Source organism: Zootoca vivipara, chromosome 14 (genome assembly GCF_965207765.1).
Source record: "Zootoca vivipara chromosome 14, rZooViv2.hap1.1, whole genome shotgun sequence".
Lineage (NCBI taxonomy): Eukaryota > Metazoa > Chordata > Lepidosauria > Squamata > Lacertidae > Zootoca > Zootoca vivipara.
The window spans coordinates 16389456-16400689 of NC_142597.1; the positions used below are offsets into that span (position 1 = coordinate 16389456).

General features: G+C 49.3%; 1 protein-coding gene across 2 annotated transcripts; it reads right to left on the bottom strand.

Annotated features, from left to right (window-relative positions):
- Positions 1–5216: 5216 nt before the first annotated feature.
- FXYD2 (FXYD domain containing ion transport regulator 2) lies at positions 5217–10237 on the bottom strand. 2 transcript variants are annotated; one of them, XR_015947086.1, is made up of 6 exons: positions 10089–10203; positions 8290–8328; positions 7661–7735; positions 6208–6244; positions 5967–6076; positions 5217–5420 (listed from the first exon to the last, which is right to left on the bottom strand). XR_015947086.1 is itself a non-coding variant. In XM_088658069.1 (6 exons), the coding sequence occupies exons 1-5, from the start codon at positions 10096–10098 to the stop codon at positions 6046–6048; spliced, it is 192 nt and encodes a 63-aa protein (XP_088514195.1). In that variant the 5' UTR covers positions 10099–10237; the 3' UTR covers positions 5217–5420; positions 6040–6045. The 2 variants fall into 2 exon arrangements, 1 of the variants encoding a protein (XP_088514195.1); XM_088658069.1 differs by having other exon boundaries at positions 6040–6076; positions 10089–10237.
- Positions 10238–11234: the final 997 nt, after the last annotated feature.

The following is an 11234-nucleotide window of genomic DNA, read 5'->3' on the forward strand; positions in this document are numbered from 1 at the left end:
GTGCCCAGACAGCACTCCCCACCCCCCCCACCCCGCTTAGGAAATCCAGCCAAGGCTTTTCAGCCCCCTTAATCTGTTCACTTCAAGCAGCAAAGGACCCAGCAAGTGGGCCGCCCCATCTATGTAGATTAGAGGGATGATGTGGGGCCACAAGCATGGATGGAAGGTGAGCAAAAGAAGATGCCGAGAACTGGCCACATTTGGAGCGTGGAAAGGAATCTCTGTTTTGAGGCTGCAGCCACCTGGGGAAATGATCCCTTATTATTTTTGACGGTGACATTCTCTTGCTTAGGACAGTTCGGTTATGATGGCACATCGAATTCTCAGAAAGCATACACATTATTTTGGATCAACTGGTAGATGGGGGGGAATTCCAGTTTTAATAAATCACCCCCCCCCATTTCTTGTATATAAAATTGGGTTTATTATTAGCTTCAGGGGCAGGGAGAATAGGCATGGGGGGGGGGTCAGCCAGTTTCCACTTTGGGGATGGAGTCTTCTGTACCCCTGTTACCATTGCCAAATACTGTATTTATAATGATTCACTAATGACTCCATCAGGGACATATGAGCCAACTCCTAGGGGCTAAAGGGTCTTCGCCCCTCCAAAAATTTTATCGGAGGCTGGGCCCATGAAAAGTTCATGAGCATTGCCATTCAAGTGGTGTGTGTGCACTGTATCATGTGATCTATTATGCAGGGCGGGGCTTGCCTGCCCCCCAATATTTTATTCAAGTTGGCACCTCTGATCAGTGACATCACTTCCCATCCCTGCAGAGAGAAACCTCAGAGATATTTTAGCAGGCAGTTTGCTTGCTCAATGGATGTATCTATCTCTGAAACTTTGCCCACCCCTTGAGAAATGCACACCATGGAACTTGCTTTAACTATGACAAGGTCAGAGAACAAATCACTCCTTCTTCCTGCCCTCTTTGCTTAGGGTACACATTAGACTAATAATCCCCATCTAATAAATTGCTCCTTTCTCTATAGCAAATACCAAGTTTGCATTAAGGCAACCTGCTCTGGGAACCACCTAGTCCCCTTCCTGGTTAGAAGCAGGATGGTGACAAGTACACAAAAATTTGAATATTTATCTCCTTTTGTTAATGCTCTTGTTTGAATATACAGTATAAACCAAACTTTAAGAAGCTCTGGATAACATAATGTGCCTAGCTTATAATTTGCAATTCATAGTTTTTGAATTCTCCATGTTATTTACACTCCCTTCCTTTGCACAGCAAGGAAGCCAAGCATTGACTTCAAGAGACTCCCTGCAATGATACAGAAAGGAGAGAAGGCGTCATCAGCATGCTGATGGCACCACACCCCAAATACTTGAACAATTGAGCATGGGGCCAAATTAGGTCTACCAAGGGTCCTTGTTTCCCCTACCTCCCCCACACCAGATATCAGTGGTGGGGCAGGTAAATCTATGGCTGCACTTGGGTGTGTTCAGAGTGTACATTCCTAGTTGTTCCTCTGCAAGCAGGGATTGCCCTTGCTGATTTTAAACTTTGCCTGCCATCTGCATTTTACTGCCCCACACCTTGTTACAAAAGGCTAGTGCTCAGAAGAGGACACGTTTATATGAACGTTCAAAGCTTTGCAGTAAAATAAGGTAAAGTTTTAAGGCATTCCAGCATATGTATAGAAGGCCAGCATTTCCAGCATAAGTTTTGTTGAAAATGTCCTGGAGAAGGATGGATCTGGAGTCAGGGAAGCAGAGGCCGGCTTACAAGGGGAGAATGTTTGAGACCAGGGCTAGGGACTCCTGGGCAAAATGTATACCCAGGCTGACCTCTAGTGGCCCTCAGCTGAACACCAATCCTTTGTTTTACACATCTAAAAGCTTCTGTATGAACTTAGGGGGAGAGTCTGCCAATGGAAACCATAGGGCCACTGCAGCCTCCCTAATCATAGCACATGGTTTGTTGCCTTCTCAGTTTGTGTATGCATGGGGCGATCTTTTAAATTTAGGGTGGATTTTTAGGAGCTCTAAGTTGGAGCCAGCGCCGCCCCAGCCCTGGAGGTAAGAGAAAGCATGTTTTAAATTGTGCACCTCTTTAAGCTGAAGGTTGAGCTGGGAGTTTGTGGCTGGAAGGAAACTGAAGGAGAAGTGGCTGGCTGGCTGGTTGGCTGGCTGGCTGGTTAGCTGGCTTTGAGGGTTAAATGCCAGGGGAGACAATACTGGCATCATGGGAACAAAGAAGGCATCTTCTCTCTTTGACAGGGAAGGTGGGAAGGAAATGAATTTCCTAGGACTTTCTTTTTGGTTAATGAATGTTTTGATGTTGTGGTACTCAGATCCCACCTCATCTGTATACTGTTTGTGGTCTCTACCAAGTCAGTTGTCTGAATCTAGTCCAGTTTACTGTTCCCAGCAGTAGCCAGGAAAATATCACTTGAGAAGTTTGCAAACAGGGCATAAGGACCAGAGACATCCCTTGTTATTTGTCCCTGGAAGCTGTCATTCAGAGGTAGACTGACTCTGAATGTGGAGTTTCCATCTGGCTAGCAAGGCTGATAGGAAGGACGTCTGTTGATAGAGCAAGTAGGAGGACCAGAATGAAGGTGCAGTGGGTCTAGCTTGGCTATTCACACACACACACACACACACACACACACACACTTGAAGCACTAGTTGTTCATGTAAATGTGCCTATTTCCAAGTTAGTATTTTGCACTCAGAAGTGCCGGAAGTCTTCAGAAAGGGCTGTAGCTCAGTGGTAGAGTACATACTTTGCATTCAGAAGGTCCCAGGTTCAATCCCTGGCATCTCTCATCTGAAAATCCCATCTGAAACCCTGGAGAGATGCTGCCAGCCAGCATAGACAGTACTGAGCTAGATTGACTGGTAGTCTGGCTCAGCAAAAGGCATCATTCTAACCTGATGCAAAAAGGGAGAGTCCTCTGCCTTTTCAATAGCTGTGCAGATGACATCGGCCCAAGCATTAGGCAGAGAGAGAGAGATTTGCCTCAGGCAGCAGAAGTTAGGTGGCAGCCATCTCTCTCATTCCCCCCTCCCTCTCTCACACACACAAATAAACAAAAACACACATCCATTCTTCCTGAACCCCTTAGGCCACGTTATTTCCAACCTTTCCAGACACAGGACCTACTTTTAACCCACACATCCATTTGGGGACCCATCTCTTAATCTTTTACCATATATTTGCATGGTGGTAGTGCCTCTGTTGCGATCCAACTTGGGTCAGACCTTGACCCACTACTGGGTCCTGACCCAGCAGTTGAAAACCAGTGCCTTAGGCTATTCCCAACCATTGAAAATATGATCCATGTGTGCTACAGGCACCTCCTAAAAGGGACTCCTGCCACCCATGTACACTAGAGGGTGTTGTGCCACCCCATTACTCATGTTGAAGTGAGAGTCAATGGCCACTCCTGTACATGGCATTTGCAGGTGCAGTGGACTTCTCCTTTGGTTCAGCCTACAAAATGTCCTGGGGCAGGAGGAGGAGAAGGCTCTCCTGCAGTTCACCATTAGTTTCTGCTCTCTTCCTCTGCCCTCTTCCCACCCCCCACCCCCAGTCTGCAGCAGAAAAGCTGCAGCAGGAGACTAGCCAAGGGGCCCACATAGGCATAGAAGTGCAGCTGTGACCAGGCAACTGACCCATCAGCATTTCCATCATAAACAGCTCCGTTTATCACAAGGAGTTTTCTGTTAGAATTCTATCTACAGGAACATTTGCAGTGAGTATCTCAGCTGTGTCTCCTCTGCACTCCTCCTTCCAACTCTTTGGGGGAAATGCTTTTTTGTAAGGACCAGATCTATCCTACCCACCCCAAGTACTGTGTCTTGCCCCCAAGATGCACATGTTTAGCACCCAGCCATTAACAGCCATTTGGGTGTCTGGCAAAGGCCTGAATATGCAGTTCTAAACCTCACGCTCAGCTCATCTGAAGCTCAGGTACCAAGATTTAAGATGCAGTTGCTTAGAATCATAGAATAGTAGAGTTGGAAGGAACCCCTGCAATGCAGGAAACTTTTGCCTAATATGGGGCTTGAACTCACAACCCTGAGCTGTCCATCTAGCTTGCTCAAGGTGGTCCAGAGACATCACTCTCATACAACTGCAGTACATTTCACACTTTATGGAAGGGGTGGGTTGGCTACATGTTGCCAAAGACTTATCACGGAGGACAGCACACATACTGGAATTTCTGCACAAACTCCATTTGGAAAGAATGTCACAAAGCAGGCTCCTGCTTTTGTCAGTTAGCCTGGAAAAACAGAAGGACACAGCTGTTAGGAGAGTGGCAGACACCAGGTGGCAGCACCAGCCCATCTTTGCCAGGCCTGGCCAGACTAGTTTGTCATTTGGAGTTTCAAATGTGGAGGGGGGTGGCAGAGGGGAGAGAGATGCCATTACAGGGAAACACACAAACACCCTCCACACAGTGAGTACAGGAGTCCAGTATGAGCATCCTGTCTGACATTGCAAGGGATCCTCCACCTAAGGGATTCCTCTGGAGCACACCTGGCTGCTTTACTAGTGGCCCTAAACACATTGTTTGGGTTGCTTCTATAGCTGCTCTGCTACTGGCAGTTTTCTTTGCAATCACTGCTCATTCTCTCTCCTGGGAATAGAGGCATCCTGTGTAGAGAGGAGGCAGCAGCATATTCCCTGACCCGGCCAGCAGGCTATATGTTCTACATCTACAGGCATCCAGCAAAAATAATAATGTCTGAGAACCACCTGGGAGCTGGCAGTATGTGTGCATGCAGTGCGGGTTTTGCTTTAGGAAGTTTTACCCACAAATTTTCCTCTTTACTCCTGTGAATCCTAGATTTATGATGTAGATTCACTCTGATAAACAAACACAGAATCTCGTCTCGGCATAAAGATTATTCCACATTTATTATGGAATAAGATTTTGCGGACTGGAGTCCACTTTATCTGATTTACTATATAATAAAAACTCTTTCCCAACCTGTTCTTTAGGTATTTAGAACTACAACTCCCATTATCATTGCTGACCATCGGCTATGCTTGCTGCTGCTGCTGCTGCTGCTGCTGAGAGTTGGGCGGTTCGGCACCAGGTTTGGGAAGGCTGTTTTAAGGTGCTCCAAGAGTCTCCACTGCTGCTTGTGCTACCACATACACTAACACAGCTTTGGACACATCTGGAACAAATGGAGAGGGGGCAGAGAGCAGTTGCCTCTCCCTTCTGCACAAGCAACACAACAAATGTCACTCTTGCCTAGTGGACATTTTATTAAATAAAGCATAGAAGCAAGCAATCTGTTTTACAGAAAGAGAACTCCAGGCAGACTGGGTGCAGCTCCAAATTCAGAAAGCTGCTCTGTTCATTTGTCGAGTGCAAAAGATTTGGCTGCTGTGATGGGCCTATCCCTTTGGCTCCAGCAGGGACCTCATCGGCTGGTCAGAGGAGTGCTGCAAAGGGGGAGAGTAGAAGACATAAAATGTTGGTGAACCAACCTTAACCAAGCTATACATGCCCCCTCCACCCTTCCCTCCATGTCTGTTGCTTCCCCATGACTCAATTTTAGATTGTAAGCTCGTTGAGAGCAGGGGTCTCTTCCTTTGTTGCTCCTGCAGCTCTGTAAGGCGCCAAGTATTCTGGCAGGGCAGTATAAAGAGATAAGAGAATCCATAAAGAGAGGGCAATTGCTCTGGTGTTAGAGGAGTCTTTCCAGGGGGCATGTTCCTTGCACAATCTTGGGGAAATTTCCTTCCCTGGGCTGGGATGGCTCAGGATGACCACATTCCCTGGTCCAGAAATTGATCTCCTAGTCTGGAACTGGGTCATGTGTGACTGATTTGAAGGGGACCCCAAGGCCTGGCATGGCCCTGGAGAACAGGGTCTGCAACAAGCAGCAGTGAAGCCCAAGATGAACAACTGACTAGCAAGGGCAAGGAAGGGGACCCCTCATTGGAAGCTTCCTTTCCCAAAGGACCCCTCTGGTCAAGGGGCGGTACCTGGCTAGAGCCCCTTCAAGCTGTTGCCAGAGGAAAGGCACCTCTGGGGCCCCTCGGCCTCCACCAAACATACCAGAATTCAGACTGCATCATCTTCATCATCTCCTTGCCTAGAAAAGGGAGAGGGAGAAGACCACACCTCTGTTAACATGATCTGGGTGCCCTGCAGACTGCCTTCCATGCAGCCTGTGCCCAGAGAAGGGATGGAGCAGGGGGGAAATCCTGACAAAATTGCACCCACCTTCGCTTCCTCTTTCCCCCACAGCGGAAACGCCGACCTGGAATCAGAGAGACAGGGTGAGGCCTCAGACAAACAAAAGTGCCCTGCCTTCCCCCATGGTGGGCACCCCCTTCCAACCCATATTTTCCTCTAGGTTTCCTTTACAGACTGCTGCTGCCCCATAACCTCACTCTTCCCACCCCGACCCCCATTTAGCCCAGGAACAGAGGCAGATTTAGGGGAGTGCAACTGGTTTGATCGCACTGGGGGTTGCACCACAACTATGATGTAGGATGGAAGGCGAGAGGCAGAGGCACCAGATTTTGGCTTTATACAGGGCCCTGCTGAAATCTGACAAGGCCTGGCACTGCCAGGAAAATAATCCCCAAATCTCTCCATGGCAGAACATTGGTTGGCCTGCCCTGTGGCCCTCCCCGCATCTTATCTTCCCAACACTGGCCGAGCCTTGAATTTCATGTGCTGCTGCAGAAATGGAACTTTCCACTGAGATAAAAATCTAGGAAAGCTGAGGGATGGAGAAGTGTGTTTGTGCCTCTGGAGAGGGGGGAGTATTTAACTCCTTAACAGCAGAATAGGGGACCTCTGACATTGCAATGACCCACAGACTGGGAATGGCATCACAAGCAGGGGGGTGGGCTAAAATAGTAACCACCACTCAGGCAGGCAGGAGGATCCTTCTTGGGATTTGGTAGGAAGGGGAGTTGCTTTGTGGCAGGACCCTTCCTCTCCTTTTCTGTTCCTGCTCCTGAGATCTAGCAGAAGAAGCTTTTCCTGACATAGAGATAACAATAAGTGTCAGGAGAAGCTTTACCTGCTGAACTTTTTCCTCTGGGGCTTCAGTCTCTGGATTGGTCAAGTGTGAGCCAAGGGCTGAAGTTCACCAGAACCTTTCCCCCTCCCCACTCCAGCCTGGAGCCTGGGTGTGTGCTGATGGGCCACAGCAGATCTGCCTTCAGGAGAGGTCCACTTTCTCACTGTGGGGTAGGGAGCGGCTGGAGGAGCACCTGTGACCAAATACAGGAATCTTCCTCTGGGGAAGTTCCACTGGATCACAAGGGCTGCTGGAATTTTCCCACAGCACATCCCTGGGGTAATGACAGCAGGAAGGGCACCCAAAGGGAGCGGTTTTTGCCTCAACTTTTGCACCCAGAAACCGCTCCTCTTTCCCACAAGCAGCAAGCATGGTGCCCACCCCATACACCCATTTGCATGGACAGCAGCCTTTGTGAACACACATCAGGAGCATGCTGGGTAACGTAGGTCAGGGGCTCCATTGCCAGTTTGCTTATTGTTGAGCTGGGCAAGGAAAGAAGCTGTCCCCTCCCTCCTTCTTTCTGCCCCTAGAGACACCCACCCCACTTTGGTACTCTCTTTCCTCTGGTCTACACTCCCCTCTGCCATTATGTAGACAAGGCCACTGCCCACCACCACCCCAGGAAAAAAAAATACTTACTGAGGATGATGGCAAGTCCAATTAAAAAGGCCACAACCGCAAAGATCAGGCCCCCATTGCGAATGGTTTCATAGTCTCAGGGGGAAAAGAGGGGGGGGAGAGAGAGTCAATCTAAGCCCATGCAGCAATTGCAGGGGGTGCCTCTGGCTCTGGGTGGGAAACCTGAGCACCAGCGTCCTTGGGAGCCTCCCCTCCCTCTCTAAGTTACAGGGGAATTCAACAGAGCAATTAGCTGCTGCATCTCTGCCAGTTTTGAAGCTGGGGATACTTTACAGGGGAAGGGAAAAGAACAAATTTGGTAGGAAGTGGAAAGACATACAACCCTCACTTTCCAACCCCAAACTTTATGACTTTAATAACAGGGAATGTATTGTGCATGACTGGTGGTACAATGTATGGCACTGTTGGTCTGTTTATTGAGTTTGAAACTATTGCTGCCTTTGTTTCATCATTCAAACAATTGCAAATATAGCCAATTAGCCATGGTCTAAGCTGGATCTGCACCCAAAGTAAATACTTTATAGGTTTTGCCATATGGGATTGGGCGTCCCCCACCCCCACCCCTTACTCTAGGAAGCCAGCCTTAAGGGTAGCACAGCCCCCCCTCCCCACTCACTCCCTTTCCTTACCGTAAGAGAATTTGTCAATCGCGGTCTCGGGGAGCCTTTCTGGAGGAGAAAAAGGAGAGGGGAAAGTCAGACTCTGAGCTCCCGCGGCAGCCCTTGGAGCCATTGGGCGGTGAAACTCGACAGCTGCGTCGGCGGCAACGGCTTCTTTCCAGCCGAGCTCTAGAGTCCTTGGCCGAAGAAGTTCCTCCTACCGCGGCGCCTGTATACTGGGGAAATGAGCTGGACTTTCTCCTGTCGAAGGGAAAGACTGGCCGTGCTGCTTCTGCTGGAGGACCCCACCAGCTCCTTCAGGCCACACTGCCTCCCTGCTCCTCTTCGTGGCTAATTCCCCTCCAGTGAGGAGAGAAATGAAGGGACTGACCCCCACGAGAAGTGGTGGCTTCTCCTTCCTTGGAGGTTTTTAAGCAGAGGTTGGGTGGCCACCTGCCATGTATGATATAGTTGAGATTCCAGCATGGCAGGGGGTTGGACGAGCTGACCCTCGGGGTCCTTTCCAAGCCTACGATTCTCTGCTTCTATCACCCCCACTTGCCCACAGAAGTAGGGAAGCTACGCCACAGAATGGGTCGAGCAGAGCACTGCCATGGCAGGCAAAAGCCCCTCCCGAAATGGATGCCTGGAGATCAGCTTTAGGGGAAGAAGAAACTGGAAAGGAAACTCTCTTTGGGGAGGGAGAAACTCTCCCTATAACCCCAGGATTTCCCCACTGTAGCCGGAAGGAGGACAGGACCCTTCCAGGGACCAGAATCCGGAAAGCATGGTGGGATCCCGGTCAAAGCTGCCCCATTCCTAGAGGTGTTGCTGAGGTTGTGGGAACCGAAGGAAAGCGCGTGGACCACTAGAGACTTGGCGTCATTACGCACCAACCCCCTCAGACCCAAGGAACAAGAAAGGCAAGACAAGCCCTACAGCAGCTGGGCCAGACCAGCGGGTACCCATTTCCTTCAGCATCCCGTTCCCCAGTGGTCAGCCAGACGTCCCAATGCAAGCAAGACCCAAGTGCAACAGCAACTCTCCCGAGGTTTCTAGCAACCGGTATTCAGGAGCACACAGCCTCGGACAGTGGAGGGAGAACAGAGGCATCGGGGTTAGCAGACTTTAAAAGCCTTTTCCTCCAGGAGTCTGTCTAATTAATCCTCTTTTAAAGCCATCCAAGTTGATAGCCATTACTACACCTTAAGGAGCGAATTGCAACACTCCTTCGCCTGTCCTGAGCCTTCCAACATTCAGCTTGGTCGGATACCAAGGAGTTCTAGTGTTATGACAGATGGAATTTCTCCCTGTTTGCTTTCTCCACTCCGTCATTTCATTTCACTTTTAAATTGTATACTGTCTTTCTATTTTACAATACCCAAGGCGGTTTACAAGCTAAAGAAACAAAGAATGTACACCTTATAACATATCATCTTATACACCCCTATCTTAAGAGAAGCCTTGCTCGCCTTTTCTCTAAACTAAAAAAAACCCACAAATGTTGCAGCCCCTTGATCCTTTCGGTTGTCTTTTTGCTGATCCTTTCCCCAGCTCTACAATGTCCTTTTTCAGGTGAGGCCACCAGAACAGCACAGCTTCGCCCTCCAACAGGGTCTAAGATGGGCAAAAACTCCATGGGGATGGATATTTGCTTTCCTTTCCAGCATTTTTCTTCTGCTACTTGAGTTAGAATTTTGCGCTGGGGGCGCGTGAGGGAGGGGAGAACGGATGCAGGACCCTCTTCGCCCCTTGGGAGAGGGTCTCCCTCTGCCCTGAAGGCGCAGCTCCGCTCAGCCGGCCAAGCAGGGGCGGAGAGGGGCGCTTACCGTCTGCCATCGTTCAGTTGCCGCGGCCAGAGGGTGTCTGGAGAGGCAGAGGCAGCGGAGCGTCCCTTAAGGGGCGGCGGGGACAAGGCTCTATTAACCATTAATGGGGCCCGTCTAATGTTTAGCCCAGGCAGTCACAAGGTGAAGCTGCGGAGGGAGGGGCCGAGGGAGGGACGGAGGGCGGCCCGGGGAAGGGAAGGGCCTGGACTCCCCGCAGGAGGCGAGGACCAAAGGAAGCAGGCGGAGGATGCCCAGCACATAGCTGCCAAGTTTTCCCTTTTCTCGCGAGGAAGCCTATTCAGCATAAGGGAAAATCCCTTAAAATAAGGGATAACTTGGCAGCTATGGCCCAGCACCCAGCAGTTGCTTCACTGTCGCCAGCTGTGCACAAGGGGCAAATAAGGCCCTTGATGTGTTTACTTAAAAGCATATTGTGGGTTGGAGCCCCACATTGGGCAAAAGATTCCTGCATTGCAGGGAGTTGGACTAGATTACCCTTGTGGTGCCTTCCATATGATATCTAAATTGCTTAATAGTAAACAAAAATCCTAATCAATATACAAAGATAACATAAAAATAAGAAAAATGCATCGTATAGTAAAAAATTAAAAATAGGCTGCATCGGACTGAAGGCCCTCCTTGTCCAACATCCTGTTCTCAAACTGACCAACCAGATGCTGCAATGTGAAGTCGCAAGCAGAACAGGAGTGCACCAGCCCTCTCCCACCTGATATACCCAGAAGCAGGTAGTTCAGAGGCATACTGCCTCTAGTATTGGATATAGTACAGTACCTAGCCAGGGTTAGGCTTGAAAGTCCTGAATCTTTGAAAATTCAGCTTCCTTTGATAGACTGATTGTGTTCTGAAGAGAAAATCTGAAGAGATGCAGACAAATTTCTCTCTCTGCATTCCTGACAGCCTTAAGGGAGTTTCATGCATTACAGCTGGCAGTCCTGTTGGAACACTTGAATGCAGAGAAGACCTACCCTCTTGGAAGGGCATGCTTGGCTCCCTGGTTTCTCAAAGCCTGGGAGCAATGAAGTGGCTGGGGCAATAGAGAGTGTTGAATTTTTCAAATTCCCCAATTGAAGGATGCTAAAAGGTTGTAAAACGTGACTTGGGAATTCAAAAGATATTTTGGTTAAG

What these genes read in the sequence shown, in the direction of transcription:
- FXYD2 (XM_088658069.1), bottom strand. An exon ending in GATTGACAAATTCTCTTACG is followed by an intron (nt 7,736 to 8,289) that starts GTAAGGAAAGGG and finishes TTTCCCCCTGAG; the next exon opens with ACTATGAAACCATTCGCAAT. An exon ending in GGGGGAAAGAGGAAGCGAAG is followed by an intron (nt 6,077 to 6,207) that starts GTGGGTGCAATT and finishes TCCCTTTTCTAG; the next exon opens with GCAAGGAGATGATGAAGATG.